Source organism: Oryzias melastigma, linkage group LG9, assembly GCF_002922805.2.
Source record: "Oryzias melastigma strain HK-1 linkage group LG9, ASM292280v2, whole genome shotgun sequence".
Lineage (NCBI taxonomy): Eukaryota > Metazoa > Chordata > Actinopteri > Beloniformes > Adrianichthyidae > Oryzias > Oryzias melastigma.
The window spans coordinates 18,367,576-18,388,150 of record NC_050520.1 but is presented as its reverse complement, the minus strand read 5'-3'; the positions used below and the strand labels follow the sequence as shown (position 1 = coordinate 18,388,150).

Sequence of the window (20,575 nt, the reverse complement as noted above, 5' to 3'; positions counted from 1 at the left end):
TTGCTCCTCTCCTTCTGGCAGCTTGATGGATACGTCTAGGGGTTGCAAGGACAGCAGTATTTGTCAGACTGCATTCAGTCAAGGGTGAAGTTTGGACGAAGAGGATTATGAAGAACTTCTTTGCTTCAATCCAATAAGAGCAACTCTGAATGCTTCAATGTACAAGAAGATTCTAGACAATTTCATGTTTCTGACATTTACTAACATGATTTCACATTAAAATCTTTTGGAAAGACTTAACAGAAAAATTAGATTTACAGATCTTACATAAGCTAATACATAAGTTAATGGTTTTAGCAACATAGTGTATTAAAAAAAAGTCTCAGTTTAAACATGGTGGGACAATGACCTTGGGTTAAAGTTTTTGTGTTTTGGCCCTTGGATGCTTTGATGATCACAGGGGCCATTAACATGCCTGGCGTGGTCAGGGGTCATCAAAGGGCAGCTGTCCACTATAAAAGGTCTGAGTGGAGCACGCTGTGTTCACAGCATCATTTCAGTCTGAAAGCTGCAGGAGGAAGGAAGCCTTAGAGAGTTTACTGGAACATGGAAACCAGGGTGTTGTTGATGCTTTTCTACACATTCTGCTTGCTCGGTGCGGTTCTTTCATCTCGGATCCGCAGACATCAAACCCACCTCCAGAGCAGTTTAGCACCTAGAAATATGTCAACCAGTAATCGCAGCAGATACCCTCAGTACATGCTGCAGCTGTACCACTCCTTCAAGGCTGCCGACCACATCTCTGCTCTCGCTGTCAACACCATTTCAACGCAAAGTGACGACTTGTCGGCGCACAGCTTTGACTCTGTTCTGAGCCTGGTGGCCAAAGGTGAGTAATCACTTGTGCTTTTTACACTGAATACTTGTAGCTCTGTTAACTATTTACTCTACAAGTTCTTTTATCCCTCTGGAGGTTTTTGTTATCTGTTTGCAGATCCTCCCTTTTTACAACCCAGTAAGTGTCAGGATGCTTATTCCACTTTAAAGGCACACTCTGTTTTATGTGGGGCACTTGTATATTAGCCCTCAGACTGCACAGGGGGGTCCAATATGCATCCTGTCCTGGTCGACCTCTCATTCCCGTGCTTTGAAAATTGTCCGGTGATCTGATGTTTCTTCCATTTATGCAGCCTCAGACTTTAATTCTTTGCCTTACTTCTTGTCTTTAGGCTTCCATCAAGTGGACGACAGATGGAAGGTCACATTTGACATGTCATCCATCTCCGACGACGAGCTTGTTCTGCTGGCAGAGGTTCAGATCCGACTTCCTGCCTTCTCTGCCTGCAAGCGTGCCACTGTAGACTTTTATCACTCCGGGAAGCAGAGCTGTGACAGCATGCCATGCCAGGAGAAAGAGGTTTTCCTGGGGAGTTTTGGCACAACACCAAGCAGCACAAAGTCCTCATGGAAGGTATTTAATGTGACTGCTATGGTGATTTACTGGCTACAGCACAGAGATGGAGAGATGAGCCAAGAAGCCTCAGGAGAGCCTGAGGTCGACCTGGGGAGTGGCACTGAAAACGAAGAAAACCTGAGCGATTGGGCCACTAGGCAACGAAAAATACAGCATCCAACGTCAAACCGTGTCATGATGGTCATCTTTTCCAAACACAAGACGCCCCAGGAAGGTCACGTTGCGTACAGTCTCATTCAAACGGTGGAGAACTCAAAGTACGTGAAAATGGACAGAGTCCGTCAGAGTCGGCGCCACAAGAGAAACCGAGTGCAGAGGATGCGAGTTCCGGATGGAGTCGCAGCAACAGCAGCTCCAGCAGCAGAACCTGCTCAGCGGCCGCTGTGTCGGAGGGTGGACATGTGGGTGGACTTCGAGCACATCGGCTGGGATGAATGGATTGTTCATCCAAAGCGTTACAATGCCTATCGCTGTGAGGGAGAGTGCCCCATACCCCTGGATGAGTCCTTCAACCCCACTAACCATGCATACATGCAGGTACGAAAACATTCATTCCTTCAGAAGAACTGCTGTTTTCTGAACTTTCTGGTACTTAAATGTCTTTGTTCCATTTTCAGAGCCTCTTACGACACCATCACCCAGCGAGAGCTTCGTGCTCTTCCTGTGTGCCAACCCATCTGAGCCCTCTCTCAATGCTGTACTACGAGAACGATGACTTGACCCTGCGGCACCACGAGGACATGATTGTTGAGGAATGTGGCTGCCACTGAAGGACCCTGAGATTTACTGTCCAACATTATAACTTTTACTTCCAGTTTTCTACTAAAACCAGACAGACCAGGATTTGTTTCATTGTCATTATGTAAATATTTTAAGGTATATTTATACACATGCATGTATATTTTTGTTCATAAAATATGAAATATATGTTTTGTCTTAATTAATAGAATGTTTTTTTTCAACAAATGTATTAATTTGTGAACTACATTCATATTAAGCTGAAATAAATGTATTTTTTTATTTGAAAGTTCCAGTATCATATCTATTACTGACCGTAATTATCAGAGCAGTTATAAGAGTACAGCAAAATTGTTCACAAATTTGTTTAGATCAGGGGTTGCAATCTTTATTGCTAAAGAGCCATTTGGTCGTTTCTTGTAGACCAAAACCCAGCAGATCCTCCAAGTCCATTTAACCTTTTAGAAAATACATCTTATTTATATTTATGTGGCCATTAAGCCATTCATTTATAACTGAAGTGCTACATTTTTCTATAAATAACAACTTTAACTCTGTATTTTGACAGCAGCACGTACAAGTTCCTTTCTTTGTCAAAATGATCTTTCAGCTCCAGATTTACTGGAATTAAATATGCAAGAAAGCCAAGTTAAATGTGACATTCCCATCATTATGACGACTACACACCACTCCTCAACATAGAATACAATAACGTATTTATTAATCATTCAACTTGTTAGTATTTCTCTTTAAAGCCAAAAAGCCTCAGGTTGCAGATGAACAAAAACCATCAGAGGCTCAACCTGTTTGTGGGATCTAGTCCGACCAAATACCAACTTACTGTATTTACCTTTCTCACCTCACCAATCCACATCTTGAGTGCACTGCAGTAAATACATCAGCAGTCATTAACTGGTCCTGGTTTCTTTTGTTTATTGGGATCGACAGCCCTGCCGAGTGGAAAAACAAAAAACCACAGAGGAACCACGCAGTAGAAGAAAAAAAAGGCTGTGGTACTTGTTTATCTTGGGAAAGGGGGTGTGGAGTGTCAGGAAGCAGAGGTGACGCAAACAAACACGACAATGTGGAGGAATGGAGGGACGCCGTCCACTGAGACAGAGGGACCTTGATCCTGGTCATCATCTCTGTGAAGTGATTTTAAGGTTTTTGAACATTCAGAAAAACGACAGTTCAAGCACATTCAAGCTTCTGACTCATCTCATGTTATGAATCAGTGCTACTCGTCTTGTTTGGACTCCATTAAAATCACAGCTGGAAACTTTTGCAGCTTTGACAGGAACAGCCAGAACAGTTAGGATGATCATTTTAAATAAAAATGGTTATTAAAGCATCAAGGCTTCAGGCTTTCCAGTCAGTTGGGGAGTTTCTCTCAGCTATGTACAGTTGTATATTGACCTCTCTTTATGGAGTCCCTTGAGGTTATCAGCTGTCAGTGAGCTCCTCCAGGCGTTCCTCTGAAACGACTCCGACGCAAGCGTTACCTTATCCAGAACCGGCAGCAGCCAAGGATTCATCTCACCAACATGTATATTAACTCTCCTTTTATCAGGTTTCAGGTGTTTTTGTCACTTTAACGAAACTGTCCAATAGAGAAAGTAAAATGTAAAATACTGAAATTGAAATCAGCAATTAAGAAGAAAAAAGAAGAGAGACACTCTTAATTTCTTGGGTGTTTTCTTTATTCATTTTTTTTTTAAATCCCCCCCCTACAAACCGTGTGAAACTTCAAAATGTAATCAAAAATTCATCTTTCGATTCTTGTGCAACACTTCAGGTGGAGGATTTCCACGTTGGAACATGACCGACAAATTCCACAGTTTTTTGAACATGTAAAGGCAGTATTTGAAGAAAGGTGGCATTAAGTGGAAAAAACAAACTTCTGGAACACTCCTGAATTCATGAAAACTTTGAGTCTAAAGTTTCTTGCTGCTGACTGATGAGGCATTGTTGGTGTAAAGTACTTCTCTGGATTCGGTTAAAACTTGTTGCCACTACAAGAAGGCACACTTTATCATCAGCAAATAAGTTTTAGGCCTTGAATAAACTAAAACAAAAGTGATCTTCAGGCATTCATGAGTATCAAAGACAGAATTTTTAACCAAGATTCTGGAAATTCGGGAAATCGCTTCCTCTGTAGAAATGGTGAGGGATGTTCCAGACTCCATTCACAGCATTGGCTCCACCTAGATATCCATTTCAAACTGTGCATCGTCGCCTAGAAAAAGCAAACAAACATTATATTTTGCAACAAAACCATCTAAAATTTAGCAGGCAACATGGAAGTCGGCCTATCATGTGCTGACGAGCTTTAAAGACCAGCAGTTTTCAAAGTAAAACTCGTTGCAAGATTAGGTGCATCATCACGTTTAATATTCTGTAAAAACTTCTGAAGTTTTTTCCTTACATTATACTGGATGCTGCACCATTTACATGTATTTTACCTTCTAAAATGACTCCATCTGTTGTATATGCTTTAATTAAATGTTACAGACTTCACTATGCAGGAAAAAGCGAAATGTCAAATTTGACTGAAATACTTTGATCCAACTGATTTGTGAACATACCAGCACTGCTACTGTCCGCCGCATCTTTGTTCACTACTTCTCCATTAAGGGTCTTCTTATTGGGCTCTTTGGTTGGAGGACTGGTCACCCCCGGAATGGTGGGAAGGCCTCGAGGAGGAGTCTTTGCCAAAGGAGAGCTACGACACTCCAGCAGGAACTTCCGGTCGTAGATGATCCGAGTACCTGGGAGTGAAAGAAAGCTTTGTGAGTCCAAACGATTTTCAGTAAAACATCTAGCTAAATCAAAACTACAAGTAGGAATTTTAGAAATCTAATATTATATTTATGTATTCAAGTTAGACAGTCGGGGCTGCACGGTGGCGCAAGTGGTTAGCGCTCTCGCCTCACAGCGAGAAGGCCCCGGTTCGAATCCCGGCTGGGACCTTTCTGTGTGGAGTTTGCATGTTCTCCCCGTGCATGCGTGGGTTTTCACCGGTGACTCCGGCTTCCTCCCACCCTCCAAAAACATGCTTCATAGGTTAATTGGTGACTCTGAAATGCCCATAGGTGTGACTGTGAGAGTGAATCGGTGTGTGATTGTGGCCCTGCGACAGACTGGCGACCTGTCCAGGGTGTACCCCGCCTTCGCCCATCAGTGGCCGGGATAGGCTCCGGCACCCCCGCGACCCCGAAAGGGAAGAAGCGGTCAAGAAGATGGATGAAGTTAGACAGTCATTAAGATCAGAAAGACATCTGGTAGGATCTTCTGCAGCACTTTTTTGGCTCAAATCTCTTTAGTAATTCTACAAAAAAACGCAAGTGGAATTGATGAACTAAGGTTTGCATTGATGGAAATTATTGTAAATAACATTTCAATTAATTTGACTTAAATTTATGGGGATTATAAGACACATTACACAAGCAACATAAAGACTAAGCTAATGATAATTTCCAGGAATTACAAACCTTTATTTATTATTTAGAAGTATCATGCAAAACACTTTATGCTTTTGCAAAACAAGAAGAAACCCAAGCATGGCCAATTTACTGCGTTAATGATGCATAACGCAATATTATAAATTCTGAATGTGTAGTTGAGTAACTAAACCATAGCGGTCCAACCCTGGATTTACCACTCTGCCTTTTTATAATTCTCAATGCACAGATTTGTGATGACTCGCTGAACCAGCCGTCTCCTCTTTCTGATCGACTAAAAACATCAAAACGGCAACAAGAAGAGCAAGGAGAGATAGAGGGGTGGAGGATCTCAGAGACCAGGATTTGACAGCCCAGAACGAAATATAAAAATGTGTTTTATTACATTTGGAAGAGTAAAATGGCATAACCCTGAAACATATTAATTTAGTTGAGAAGAGCATATATCAACTGCAATTAGATCCATAATCTACGGTGGCCCTGAAGTGTAAATCACGCCAGCAAATCCCTCAACGGAAAAAAAAAATAAAGATCGCAATAATTATGCAAAAACAAAAGCAAAATAATTTATATTAATTTATATTTCTTATATATATATATATAAGAAATCAAAACTTATTGTGTTTCATTAAAACATTTCGTTTTATTGATTAATGTTGTTTGTTTTCCTAATCATTATATTTTATGTAATTTTTGAACTTTAATATCTAAAATGTAACATTTTGTTTATTATTTATTTTGTTTTTTTTTTTAGTTGTGATCTTTATTATGTTTTTACATGGAGTGATTTGAACTTCAGGGCCACCGTAATAATCACATGCTTTGAACTGTATAAATATGACTTTTAAACTCAACTTTAAAATAAGAAACCTTAGCTTAAGCACATTTTAAATACGTAATTTAGGATATGGCTCTAGACAAGCATACAGGTTTTGATGTAAATCGTATTGCATTTCATCACTGGCATAAGTTCCTAATTCACACAGTGAAGGCTTTGGAAGAGTGGAGTCTGAGGTTTGACCCCGCCCATTCCGGCTCGTGAGGCCGGGGCCCACCCCTGACCCTTACAACCCATCACAGCTCAAGCTCCGCCCACATGCTTTTCTTTCCAGCTTTAGCAACAAGTAAAGCAAGAGCTAAAAGGAAGCAAAAAACCCACGATAAAAGCTTCAAACACACGCAGAACATTTGCGCTGAGTAAAAATGTTCAACAATATACCAAAATATAAAAATGCACAACACTGAATTTGTTTGAAACTACCTTAAAATGAGCACTCGCTAGCTAGCATTAGCAGCTAGCTTGAACGCAAGCTAATCAGCTGGATGTACAGTAGCGGTGATCTAAAAATGATGAGAATCCCATGTGACGTGAATTTGAGAAAATGTTAGCACGTGCATGCTTTACCTAAAAAAAGGCCTGAAATATACACACTTACCACCCGGCGTGGTGCTGAACAGGGTCCCTCCGGGAGTAGTGGAGTAGTCGTGGGGCATGTGATCCGCGTTGTTGATGGTTACTCTCTTTGTGGACGGAATGGCCTTAGCAGTTGTTTTCTGGCATTCGGTGGACATCTTCTCTCAGGAATAATAAACTAAAGCTACCTAACTAAATAATGTGCGACAGATGGATCAGTTCCAGGACAAAGCCAGATAGTTCTTTGGCTCAAAAGAACGGCTGCCTTTGATAAATAAAAATAAATACCTTTTTTTCATAAGTGCAAATTATCACCACACACGCTCTCACAAACAGAGGGTGTCGAGGATCTTTGTTAAAAGGACCTCAGCACACGCGCTCCTCCGCTTCCACATGCACACAAAACAACAGACAGGCAGGCACACAGACAGGCAGACAGACAGACAGAAGGCTGCAGGGAAAATGCTGCTCAAAACTGTCCACAAAATGAACTTTCAACGCCCTCCACTGGTGACTTGTGCTACTGCATTTGCGTTCAAAAATATACAGTAAAAATGTAGAATTAAAAGTTTCAACCATCAGGACTATATATATAAAAAGGCTAAAAACACTTAGCACTTTTAATGCATGTTGCATACTTTTATGGGGGATTATCTAAGCCTGTATTTGTAGATTAGATAGCACACTACATTATTATGCGGAACAAGTATAAGATTCATCTGGTTTATGCAGCCTGTGAACAAGTTATGACTCCAGCTGGCTGCTTCTCCTGCATGGTTTTACAGCACGCAGACTTCAGCAAGCCAGAATAGAAATAGAATACACACTTTTTTTACACTCTATAAAATCTGTTTGTTGTTTAGGTCAAATCTGTGCTCCTACTAAGAAAGAAGGTACGTTGGCATGTCCACCGTAACATTTTGAATCCTGCAAGGTCGTCATGTTCTGTGCACCCCTGAAAATCTTTTTCACCTAAATATTTTTTACAGAAAAATATCAAGTACACATTTTGAATGTGGTTATTGTTTAAAAGTCTTATAAGCTACAATCATCAGATTATCAACTGTGTAAACAAACAAACCTGCAGCATTTCATTGCTTAATTGATGCATCATGGAGTACCTCACACAAAATCAAACTCGCCATACACAAAGACATTTCATTTCTTTATTAATTTTGTAAATGTTGAGCTGGTGTACAGAGTAAATTGTCAATAGATGTCCTTGTATTTTGATTGGATTAAAAGGATTTTACAAGTATATTTTTAAATCCATCTTTGACTCTCCATGACAATAAAAAAAAGCAAACAAAACTAGTTAAAATACCCACGATACCCCTATTTGTCCCCATGTTGCAGGCATTACCCAGAACTCAACAGTCTCTTGGTAGCTACGGCTGTATGATGCTAAAAGTACATCCATAACATAACTAGAATCCCAGTTGACAGGTAGGGTGCATAGCATTCTAAGTAAATATATTTGTTTATATATTTTATTTTATACATACATATATATATGTATATATATATATGTATATCTTTTCATGTTTAAAAACATCTTCTGTGCATGTGCGCAGTTGCATTCCTTAGTATTGAGTAATATGCTATTGCAATAATGTCTCCAAACCATTCTAAAGGAATATACACGTATTCTCTAGTTTTTGCAAGTTTATATTTTTGCATGAAATTGGTGCATGGTATCCTCTCAGTCCCTTGAGTCCAGGACTGTCAAGTTTTTCCTCTTTCACGACCACGACTCCCTTTGCTTGCATTTATTTGACTCCTTTCTCAAACACATTCAGTCGCCATATTGGAAGTCTCAGTCTCACCTTTGGTACGAGGGCAGAAAAGAATTGTGGGAAGGCTGCTTTGAGGAAGACCGCATGTCTTTGTGAAGCCACAAAACCTACCTTTTGCTTTAACCCTGACATCAAGAGTGGATTTATAGGTTCCACTGCTTTAGAAATCACCCAAAACACAAGCTTCTAGAATGGAACATAATTTTAGCCTATTTTGAGTAAATAAAAGCAAACTTTTATGAATGAAAATAAAGGAGAACAAGCTTAAGTGACAATAAACTTAACTTTTTTTTCATACAACTCTCTCTAGTTTCAATACTTTTGTCAAATTAAATGGATGTTTTCGGTTCTTACACAGCAGTAGTCCCTTTTACCAGATAAACCAGCTCCACTGTTAGCCTCCTGCATTGCTGAGATGGAAAACAAAAGATACTCAAACTTAAATTAAAATCCCACAAAAAGAAAAGAATTCTCGTGATGCTGTAATAAAAAACATAGCTTGCTTCTTTACCAAAATATGTAAGCTCATATGTATATATATATATATTAGTATTCTTTTATATACCTTTAAAAAAAATTAAATATAGCTGAAAATAACATTCTGCTGTAGAGAGAAACTTGCAATTTAACTTTTGTGGTAGTAAAATAAAATCTAGAAAAGCATCCACATAAAACCATTCTGGAGATTTAATACCTAAAACCTTTCCCCTTCATCTTTGAAATAATGAAATCATAAAAATGCAGATATTATTCCATATACTCTCTACTAAAGTACAGAGCTAACACAGATGACCACTTTAGAACAATTCACCACGACTACATTCATCATCTCTGGCTTTTGAGCCAACACTGTTAGTGTATGTTTATTGCAACATTTCTGTGACTTTATATATATTATTTTAAAGTAAAGAATAATGAAGCAACATATGAAATAAATGCATGTTATTAATGTCATTATGTGAGATGACACTCATTTAACTCATAAAAAGATGATAGAAATAGTCCTTTTGAAGTGTTAATATCTGACATTAACATGGACATTGTTTCCTCTACATACGTGGTGTTAAAATATTAATCACTCTCATATACACCACAGCAGAATTTATTGTATATGTCAATGCAATTTAAGAGAAATTGTCTTTAAAAATGGAAATAAATAAATATATAGAGGAGATGAGTTGATTTGAAGTTTATGCTGATGGGATGCGAACGCACTGACATCATTTCTGTAAAGAATGAGGAGGAGCCCCAAACTCCAGCACAGAACAACCGTAAACTCCTATCTGCCCTTGTTTGCCACACACACCCACTCAAGCATTACTTTCCTCACGTAAGCAGTTATTGCTACTTCTGAAACACACTCAAGACAGAAGGAAATGACGAAGACGACGAGACGCCCAAGTAAAAAGTGACATGAGGGACAGGTCAGGCTCACAGTTGGGGGTCAGTAATACAGTTTCTCATCACAGTGATTGGTGACTGTCTTTGCTACACTCCGAAGAGACGACCATTATTAAGCTTCTCCCTCGACATAAAGCTCCCCTTACATCCAATGTGCCCAATCAAACCAGTGCTACATCATTACCAGGGTTTCAGCTACCTCATCAAGTGACATCTTCTGGTGCAGAGAGGCTGCATAAGCGGTGTCAAACGCTGCACGATGAGGTCGAGACACAGCTGGGATCTGAAGGTGGGGATCCCAGAACCGTTGGAGGAAGACAGGACTGCTACATCTGCTCCTGGAGACCGACCGTGACGGGACAAGAGAATGGAAGGCGGCGATGGGGTGGAGAGTCATGAACACAAGCCTCACAAAGAAACCACACAGAGCAGGTTTAGGCTAAGAAAGGGAAGGCTAGCTCGTCACTTACAGTCAAATATTTCAGGAAGGTTCAGGTTGCATTGAACTTTCCTCACAAAGCTAGAACCCAATCAGAGGGAGGCAGTAATCTGAGATTACCCCCCTTCCCTCCCTGCAGTCTGCATGTCTAAAACAAAGAGTGAAAGCACAAACTAACAACTGGACCCACATAAATCCAACGTTCAAAACAAGCAACACAACATCCTCATGTTCCGTTAACCACAAAGATCTGTAGATATATAGAATATTATAGAGGTTCTGACCAAAAGAACCCAACAGGAAAAATGAAGGAACTTCCAATGGATCTCAAGCAGCAGCATCTGAGACGTCACATAAGGATCTAAGAACAAAAACAACACAGGTAACACACAGTCACATAAAGCATTTTAGTGCATACAATATTCTGTACAACACTGATCTTTTGGGGTGATAAGTGTAGCTTCACTGGGTTTAGAGAGCACTGAGACAAGTTTGACCTCTGTGGTGTGGAGGAGAGGGACAACCTGCTACCTAGAGATAACGTGTTTTTCTGTTTTTCAATTCCTTTTTTTATTTTTTTAAAGTCACGCTGACTTATGAGCTTTTCCCTGTTAGTTTAGAAAAGGGGTCAGTTATTGACCTACATTGCATGCCTGTCCCATCCCCGCCCCATTCACCCCCAGTATTTGTAGTTGAAGACAGGCCATGCGGCAGCAGTCACTCATGCTGATACAGATTACAGGAAGCACAATTTTGGTTGCTAGTTTTTTTTTTTTTGTTTGTGTTCTGTTTTTGTTTTATATGAAATCATGCTTATACCCTAGTAGATTCCCCCCCAGTCCCAAAGTTTCTTTAAAAAAAAAGAAGGTAATTAAAAACGATGGGTTGATCTGTATCCGTTTCCTCTGATGCGTGCTCATAGTTGGCATAGGGGTTGTAATAGTGTTGGGGTCTTCATTTCGGCTTTTTTGCTTTTTGATGGGTGGTCTTTCTCCAGTCACCGGCTGCTCGTCATGTGTCCGTGTACGATGGTTTTGAAGAAGGGAGGGAATCCTGCGAAGAACTCTGCAGAAAAAAAAGGAAAATAAACAGTTTTGTAGGTATGGATGTGAAGGTTATTAGTGTTACGCAGAGTTAATCAAGTTTGGTTAAACAAGTTAAAGGAGCTCGTGTGATTAGCTGATTTTTAGGTTCACGTTGACAACTCAGAGGCAAGTTGATGTATTTTAGTAATTCAAAAAGTGAAACTCATAATTAAATACAGTCCATAAACCAATCAAAAGTTTATTTTTTTTCTTCAGGAACTGACTTTCCCCGTCAGTCTCTACCATCTTGTAGGTTTAGCTCAAGCATGTTGTATGGACAGTAAAGGTAGTCCTCTACAGACAAAATCAGGGCTTGAAAATTGAATAAATATTTTAAAAACTTGAAGCTTATTCCTTTTTCACTAACAAAAATGAAAAGCAGTTTTCTTCACCCTTAAGGTGATCACCAAAGGAAATACGAAGAACTTCTTGCTTAGCAACTGTGATGATTTAAACTTGATTAAACCAACACCAGCACTTCAAGCAGCTTGAATTCTGTCTCTCCTTTTTCAGATTATATTTCCAAAAGGTTGAGTTAAATGAATTCTTATCTAAAGAAAGAATTGCTGAACTATTAAGTCTGATTCGTGTGTTTTGCTCAAGTAAGACCATTGACTGTATAATGGAACTGGACTGAGCGAGTGTGACATCACCCATAATGCCTTACTTCCAGCTCCAGTGAAATTAAGCCAATTTGGTCGCAATTTTTCCGAGATACGAAAGCTGCTATTTGAAGCCAGATGACAACGGCAAGCAGTGATTGGTCTGAGTCAATGTTTCTATGGCAACTATGTCTTCTATCAGGATTGAGCTTGTTGGAAGTCCACATCTCTTCCACTGAAAATAGGCTCGGGTTAATCTTTCAAACATCAACACTTGAGGTGGGGGCCAGCTGGCACCACATGCTTTTAGTGAGGCAGATAATTGACCAGTTTATAACCTGAATAACTAGCGATAAAGAAAAAAATATCAAAAATAGAATTAGCAAGAGCTTTTTGAAAAAGGTAGCAGAGAAAGAATAGTTATTCTAACAAATATGACTCAGTTATTTCTCAATAGAAGTCTGTAGGATTTTGGCTTCTTGGTTCCAGTGCGTACTTCCCGTTTGGAAACAAGAGGGCGGAGGGATCCTCCGGTCCAGTTCTCTTTTACAGTCAATGGGTAAAAGAGTTCTTTTGGTTCTCGTTTAACAGTGTCTTGACAGTTAATACACAAAGTCTAGATTCAGCTGTGACCTGAAGAATCTTATCTCCTTTGCAGGCGACAAGTCTGCACTATTAGCCCCTTATTACATAGCCTACAGATCCACACTGATCCCATTTTATACGTTAAATATATCAGCCTTTGTTAAATATAAGTTTCACTTTTTAAATAGAATTAATGAAATAAACCAACTTTTGACAATTCTGTAGTTTATTTAGTTGCAAATTTTAAAAATGCCTTGTTTAAAATATATTTTGAAGCAGATCGTTGGGGAAATCAAACTCTTCAGTTTGTTACAGTATTACAAACAAACAACAGCCAAAAGCTTTTGAGCAAAACTGGTTGGCAAAAGTGGTTCAAATGCTCTTAAAATTGCAGTATTTCAATGATTGTCATGTTTTTTTGTTAGAAAGATAAGTGGTAGTTACACTCACACAAACAGACACTCTGGGACTCAAATTCTCTGGACAACTGGCGTTTCGATATACAGAATGTCCTTGGGACCTTTTTATTTTTCTTTCCAAAAGTTCAGCCTTGGTTTTGCTGAGCACACATTGTGCCAACCTTTTTGCAGCTTGTCACACCAGCATGAAGCAGAGCAATGAACCAATACAATTCATCTTAATTTGAATGCACCAGACTTTTTGGAATTATATTTGTGCCCCATTTCTGAGGGCATAATTGGACACTTCAGGGGATTTTTTTCCCGTTGCGTATAAATACATTTTTCTGCTTTCACAGAAATGATGTGTCCATTAGACTATTTTTTTCTCACAAATATAACTCCATGCTTTGATGGAAACATAGCAAAGCACTTTGTGGAAGCAGCTTCTGATGCATCTAATTATTTGGTAATAATGATACATTTAAATCAATCTGCATGGGACAACTTTAATACATTTTAGCAAAACAGTTTCTCTTTTTGCTCTTTTGCTGTGCCAGAATCATGTTAGGGATCATTAGTGCTGAATTAAATTTACATTCAAATGCATTTAATCCAGAGATTCTGAATTAAATGTTTTTTGTTTTTTTCCCCACAGGTCAGATGAGGTCCTGTGGGTCGGTCCCGTACCTGTGGGGCCGCAGAATTCACTGCTTAACTCTCCGCAGACTGGCACATTTCACTATCTGAGCACCTTTCTTCACATCCACAGAATCGGACTACACCATGTGGAAGAAAAAGGGGGGTCGACACAAGAGAGAGGTTGAGGAAAGTGATGAGGACAGAAGCAAGAAGTGGGGTATTATTAGTAAGAGGGAGAAGGAGAAAGGGGAGGTCCCACAAAAAAAGGGCATACAAATTGATAGATGGGGGAGAAACAAAATATTTGTAACAGAAATGTGAGAGATGAATGAGTAAAAACAGAAAAGAGAAAAAAAATATTGGATAAGCATTCAAGCAAGGAAAAAAAATGATGGTGGGCAATTACAGATGAGAAATTGTCTTTAAAAAATGTTATAAATCAACTTCTTCTGTGATAATCTGAAGCAATGACTTTAGAGTCAGCTCTGGATCAACAGGGATCAAGTGATAAGGCACACTGTCATGGTTGAAGGACTTCCAGGCTTTAATGAAGAAAACAGAGGAACCACTCAACACATTCAGGGTGAGAGAAATGAAAATGGGACATCTGGTAAGTAGCAACAGCTTTTTCATTCATTCATCGATGTATCAGAAACAAACATACTGTGAGAAACAAAAGAAAAGAGCTGATGGAGTTAGAGGCTCAAAAGGCAATGACAGCACTAAGTGAAAGGGCTAAAAATAAACAAAATGCTAACAAACGGGGGCAAAAAGCCAGGGGATTAAGTAGATAAATGCCTCTTTTATTGTAGCATGTAGTCAAAGTGGAAAAAACAAATAGTCATTCAGTTAAAACCTGTCCATTTCTAAAACATTCGCTTTAATCTGAAAAAATTGCCTCCGTTTCAGCTCTAGAAGCCCCCCTGTACAACACTGCCCGCTCCAGAGGACACACACGGCTGCCCGCAGGTCAGAAGCCCACCTTGCCGCTTTCCCGACCCAAGATGGCGTAGCTCATGTACTGCTCAGCATCGGCCTCCAGCTCGTCCTGCAGAGAACCGTCCATGCTGAGCTCCTGAACCCCCTCCTCACCTGATCCCTTCCCTCTGCGCACAACCTTCCGTACAATCTATCACACGAGGCCGCACACAAGGGGGGGTGGAAAAGAAAAGATGGATGCAAGATGAGTGAAAGAAATGAAATATGTTTGATGACAACATACTATATCTTTGCTGAGTAACAATGGCATGAAGGACTTTGATCAAATGATTGAATCAATGATCATTACATGGTGGAGGGAGGTAGAGTGACAATAGAAAGAGAAAAAAACTAACCTTCTTTGTGACGATGTTTCCATGCTCATCTGTGAATTGTTCTTCACTCACTTGTTCCCCAGGCAGATCTTCAACCTCATCACCCTGCAAATAATAAAAGCATTTTTAAAACTCAAGTTTTTTTTTTTCTTTAAAATAAATGTATTTTTTTGTATCTTTGACAATTCACCAAACCTGAGAACAGTTTTTTTTCCAATATAAATTCCCATCTTATTTTCAGCCTGGGTTTGTTTGTGAGAGTTTTTGAGTCATTGGTATGTTTCATTTATTTTATTTTCTACCTTTATGTTACATCCTTTGCAAGCTGCTAAACAGGGGTGTAACACATCAGCATTTTCAAAACACAATTTTCAACATATTTTTAATTTTTTTTTACGCAAGTATAGTTTTAACTTCTTAAGAAACGAATACACTTGTGCAAACAAGAAAGCTCAAACATTTTTTGTCTTCTTTGCTTATTAAACTACACAATTTAATGAAAAAACAATTCTCATGACGACCTGGACCTATGAAACATGTTTTTGGACTGAGAGCACATCTCTGAAACCATGGTCTCCCTTAATGATACCTTCACAGATTACAGACTCTTCGTCATTAAAACACACCACAACCAGCACTGGAGTTCTCATAAACGGCTTTTTTTAAAACAGAGATGACATGATCACAACTAAAAATTACATGGAGGTTATTTTAGCCTCAGAGTTTGACAGCATTTCAGTCAAAGTCAGCATTTTCTGTGGAGTTTTATAGGCTAACAAACAGGTTTTTTCAAAATGAACTTTTTTTTTTCGTTGTTGCTGTAAACTCAACTTTCTGAGGTGCTCTTTTTTCAATTGTCGCCTTTTTTTCCCCTCAGAAGAGTTGTGTAACCGTCCCGCTGTAGGGCAGCAGCGTCTTACCTCCCATTTGATCCCAGTCTGCGTGTTTTCTATCAGCTTTACCTCCTTCCTGCTCACACCTGGTTCCTCTTAATTAGTACTTCAGCTGCTTCCACTTAGTTAATTAGTCACCCAGCTAGAGTCTCCATATTAGATCATTTTTCACGTTCTTTACTAAGTTCTTTACTTTTTCTCATATCAAAATGACAGTTTTCTCCTAATTTCTTGTCCTTTCAGCCTCTATCCTCTCAATCACTTCCTATCAAAAGGTCATTTGTGTTACTTTTTCCTTAGGTGAAAACTTACATTACAGCTTTTAAAGTAACTCACAGCAGTCTCTTCTTATTACTAACCATATACTGACATTAAATTAAATTTGACTGAATATGTAAAAAACAGTTGTGTGCACAGTGTTCTGGAACGCTTAACTTGATGCACTTTTAATTTTTGTATTTAAAAAGCTCTTCACATCAGTTTCATAATTGTATAAAGGCACTCAGAGGAGTGACACATGGCTGAGTGATTACAGGGCTTTTGTGGGAGCATTTGGTATTCATATTGCTCACTAATGTTACTTTGCACATCAATAATTACTGGTCATTAAGTTCCTGATAATACAGTTATAGCCCCAGATGATCTACACTGTATATTCTGCTCTGCTATTTATACAGTGTAAAATAATTCACGCAGCAGAACATGAGGCAGCTAAAACAATAAAAGACTGAGCGTGTGTGGGCCGAACTGCAAAAGAGTTTGAGTGGAAAGTGAAATTTACTAAAATAAAAACCAAAGAATTACTTTTTAAATTAGATTTGATTTTGTAGAATCTGTACTTTTTCCCCCTACACCCATGTTTGCATTTGCTTCACTTATTACATTTATCCATAAAACCACGATCCTAACTTTAGGACCTTAAAAATAAGTGTGAATACTTATAAAAACAATTCCCCCCTGATCACAGTTCACCACTTTCCTGCTTGTACCTTCAGAATGACTCTGCGGCGGACCACCCTGGTGGTTATGTTCTCCTCTTCATCGACTACGCCTTCAACCTCCCCAAGCTCGTGGTCCAGCTGGGTGTGTATGTAGCTAAGCACAGACCTCACTGAGCCGCTGGCTATGTGGAGAACATTCTGACAGCTAATCACCAGGAAGGCCAGCAGCACAAAGCTGAAGAGGAGCTCTGTCACCAGGGCCCACATTACCACAATTTAGTCTCCAGGAGATCAACAGTCTGCTCGTAGTAAAACACAAGAGTAGTTTCAGCCGCTCAGCCGGTTGTGCTGCACCCCCATGCAGCCCTTCTTTTAGCCGAGAGAAAAGGTAACAGCTGCAGCTCTGTGCTGTTTAACGCCGCTTAGGTCTTTCAGATCATTCTGTCCTCCATTTGCTTCCGTTTAGGTCTGTATTCCTGCTCCTTCTCTGTGTCGGATCAGGGGCACCCAGTCAAAGTCAAAAGTGTCAGACCCAACCAAAAGCAGCCTTGGGGACCGTCTTTTTTACACGCCTCTCCCCCTCTGACCATGTGATCTGAGGGCTTTAAATACCCCTGGCTTCTGCTCTGTGACGCTTTGGGAAGTAACTGGGATCTCACCTGGCATACTTGTTACTCTAATTATCCAAAGCGTGTCATTTTCGAGGAATAAATCTATTTCTAAATCTACTTTTGTCATTCGGCCTCAACAGTCCAACATCTGATCAAAGTGCACAGTTGACTTACTGTAAGTCACAGCAAACCCATAATAGTCCTCATAGCAGTTTGCTACCAAACTTTTACCTTTTTTTCCTGTTAGGTGGGATCTATTTGTGTTCTACCAAAAATCTGAACAAGTGGGAGTGACAAGGGGGGAGATAATGTAACACGAGCAGCACAGTGAGAATACCTTCTATATTTGGCTGCACTCTCCGTGCCCATGTTGGGCCATTGATGGTGTGTGTGTGCACAAGTGTAGGTCTGCTCTGAAATCCATCATGCCCAAGAGCACGATCATTTTCAAGTTCAACTTTGCTTTCATGGCTTTCATAGAAAAGTCTAATTAAAAATGGGAATTTTTCAACTGTTTGTATAAGTTCTGATATCCTAATTCTACTTTAGTAACAAAAAAGTATACATCCTGTTCCAGTTCGGGGTGCTGCTGCAGAAAATTCAATGATCCCTTCCAAATATGAGCTGCTAACTTCAACAGGAATCTTTTGGCATGTATGTCACATATAGAAACAAGACTGTGTCTGATGAAACACAGAATACTTACCTGGCCTTTTAGACGCACATCATCCCAGGCTCTCAGCTCTGGCACCCTGTGAGGAAATCCCAAACCCTTCTCGAATGGCTGGGTACCTCTGAATTGTCCTCTTAAGATCTCAGAGTGTCCCATGTCTCTTACAGGCTGAAGCAAGGCCTCTTGGGACACATGGGACGGGTCTCCATCCGCAGAGTTATGGACTGATGAAATCATGCTGTCCATGACGTGTCTGGACTTGGACTGGATGCCGACCCATGCTTGAGTTGGGTCGGTGACAGGAATCCACCCGGGGCCTGTTTGCTCCTGAAGGTAGGAAAGGAAAGAGCCCCCTCCTCCCCCATTTCCAACATTATCTGACCTGGGGGGAAATGAAATTGAAGTTTTTTGGTCAAGATCACACTTTAAAAAGTGAGAGCATGTTCAGAACATCTTGGTGGTCACCTCTTAGAATCCTGATGGCCATGCATTAGTGCTGAACAGAACTTATTGTAAAACCCAGCAGACATGCAGAGGTCACACTAACCTGTCTCCATTCCGATCTGCAACACAGCTCAGACCAGGTGACTCACTTAATCGAGCATACACTCTTTGTTGTCCTGCAATGAGAGAAAGTCCTTCCTCTGAACCCGCTCCGCCTTCTCGCCCTCCTCCTCCTCCAGCTCCGTCACCACCAGTCGTACTTGTGACTGCCGAGAACTCTGAGCTCGCCTCAGACCCCTGACCATTGTTCAGCCCATTAAGATTGATTCCAGCGATGGTGCCCCCCAGCGAGGCTGGCGTTGTGGTGCTCAGTGAGTCAACACCCATCTCTGAGTCGTCTTCTGGCAGCTCAATGGAACCACTCAGAATCCCACCCCCTCCACTGGCTGCGCTGGCCTGACTGGCCGGCCGACCCAGACTTCCTCGTGGCAACCCCAGCAGACCTTCCGAGTCGTCGGCATTGCTGCATTCCAGGGAGGAGTCCTCCACGGGCACCAAGGATGGGCTGTTGCCCGAGGGCCACACCTGCACATCCGACATCTCCATCAGAGTGTCTTCTTCTGTGGTGGCAATGGGTGCACAGTCCAGACTGGAAACTTCCTGCCAGTAAGGCTCAGCCTCCAGTGGGGAGGGTAGGCTGTACTGCATGGAGGCCGGCGAGAGAAGCTCTTCCTGTCCAAGCCCATAACCTGGAGCAAGACAAAGAGATGGACACTGACACCTGCCCCCCCACCTCGCTCCCCACCTCACCCCCACAGCATCAGGAACCTGGGAGGGGGTAAGTGCCCTGGCCCGGAGCTGGGCATCAAGGGGAGGAGTAGAGGAGGCTGAAGGGACACATGGGAGAGGGGTGGGAGGGGTTACCATGATGGAGCGCCAAGACAGTGGGATTTGGATTAAAAGTGCAACTATCAGAGAGCAAGGCTTGCTTTCGGAGGAGGGGGTTGTCAAGCTCAATCAGCCAGTGTTGATGATAGGGCAGCAGCCTCAGCAGCAGCAGACACAACTGAGCAGACCATCGGACCACGGCTCGAGCCCAGCAGTGACCGCTGCTGCTGTGCTGACTGCAACCTGCAGGGGAACAGAGAGGGACTCCCGTCCACGCGTCCTCAGTGTAAAACTAGAACGCACACTCATACCACACATGCGTTCAAACCCTCTCAGAAATGAGCAAGTCATTATTGTCAGGCTGGATTACATGCATGCAGGCAATCTCATTTAGTCTTCACGCACAGGTGCACACATCCTACACACAAATCCCTGCTTTTTCAAGAACACATTACCACTGATTCATACAATCAACCACGGTGCTGTTAGCATTTATGCAACACAATTCAATTAAAGTCGACTTATTTCCTGTGAAAGCCTCATTGTTGCTGATTCAAACCAAACTTTGAGGGATCATTTGAAGACCAATTACCCGGATCAGTAAAACGGTCATTTTACCGTTAGATTTGGACTCAGGTCACTCCTACATGCCATCTAACCTTTACACTCAACCTGATGTATGTTCAAAAGAAATGAAATTGACAATGTAATGTTTGTTCACTCGTTAGATAAAAAAAAAATACCCTGAAAAATCTACAGTATTCTCCCAAAAAATGTTAACATTCATTTAAGATATTTATGCAAAAATGTCACAAATGGAGACTACAGTGAAAGCAG

General features: G+C 40.7%; 3 protein-coding genes across 14 annotated transcripts in view; 1 reads left to right on the top strand and 2 right to left on the bottom strand.

The window, feature by feature from the left end:
* Nucleotides 1-296: 296 nt before the first annotated feature.
* Nucleotides 297-2,242, top strand: spaw (southpaw). Its single transcript, XM_024276096.2, has 3 exons — nt 297-829; nt 1,170-1,951; nt 2,032-2,242. Exons 1-3 carry the CDS (start codon nt 547-549, stop codon nt 2,182-2,184), a joined length of 1,218 nt encoding a protein of 405 aa, XP_024131864.1. The 5' UTR covers nt 297-546; the 3' UTR covers nt 2,185-2,242.
* Nucleotides 2,243-3,830: 1,588 nt separating this feature from the next.
* Nucleotides 3,831-7,485, bottom strand: LOC112148907 (eukaryotic translation initiation factor 4E-binding protein 1). Its single transcript, XM_024276324.1, has 3 exons — nt 7,050-7,485; nt 4,738-4,920; nt 3,831-4,388 (listed from the first exon to the last, which is right to left on the bottom strand). The coding sequence occupies exons 1-3, from the start codon at nt 7,183-7,185 to the stop codon at nt 4,357-4,359; spliced, it is 351 nt and encodes a 116-aa protein (XP_024132092.1). The 5' UTR covers nt 7,186-7,485; the 3' UTR covers nt 3,831-4,356.
* Nucleotides 7,486-8,179: 694 nt separating this feature from the next.
* The window catches only part of ank1a (ankyrin 1, erythrocytic a), an 81,599-nt gene continuing 69,203 nt past the window's right edge, over nt 8,180-20,575 (bottom strand). For 8 of the 12 annotated variants that reach the window (XM_036213546.1, XM_036213548.1, XM_024275170.2 and 5 more), the window contains 6 exons: nt 18,954-19,599; nt 18,440-18,788; nt 15,310-15,393; nt 14,958-15,104; nt 14,024-14,112; nt 9,910-11,728 (listed from right to left, as the gene is read on the bottom strand). In XM_036213546.1, the coding sequence (XP_036069439.1) occupies nt 14,041-14,112; nt 14,958-15,104; nt 15,310-15,393; nt 18,440-18,788; nt 18,954-19,599 (1,298 nt within the window). In that variant the 3' untranslated portion in view covers nt 9,910-11,728; nt 14,024-14,040. Of the gene's footprint in view, nt 11,729-14,023; nt 14,113-14,957; nt 15,105-15,309; nt 15,394-18,439; nt 18,789-18,953; nt 19,600-20,575 lie in introns of all 12 variants that reach the window. The other 4 variants (XM_036213549.1, XM_036213551.1, XM_036213547.1 and 1 more) reach the window with 4 other exon arrangements.

What these genes read in the sequence shown, in the direction of transcription:
- spaw (XM_024276096.2), top strand. Translation starts at nt 547, where the DNA reads ATGGAAACCAGGGTGTTGTTGATGCTTTTCTACACATTCTGCTTGCTC. An exon ending in TCTGAGCCTGGTGGCCAAAG is followed by an intron (nt 830 to 1,169) that starts GTGAGTAATCAC and finishes TCTTGTCTTTAG; the next exon opens with GCTTCCATCAAGTGGACGAC. An exon ending in CTAACCATGCATACATGCAG is followed by an intron (nt 1,952 to 2,031) that starts GTACGAAAACAT and finishes TTCCATTTTCAG; the next exon opens with AGCCTCTTACGACACCATCA.
- LOC112148907 (XM_024276324.1), bottom strand. Translation starts at nt 7,185, where the DNA reads ATGTCCACCGAATGCCAGAAAACAACTGCTAAGGCCATTCCGTCCACA. An exon ending in GTTCAGCACCACGCCGGGTG is followed by an intron (nt 4,921 to 7,049) that starts GTAAGTGTGTAT and finishes TTTCACTCCCAG; the next exon opens with GTACTCGGATCATCTACGAC. An exon ending in GGCGGACAGTAGCAGTGCTG is followed by an intron (nt 4,389 to 4,737) that starts GTATGTTCACAA and finishes TGCTTTTTCTAG; the next exon opens with GCGACGATGCACAGTTTGAA.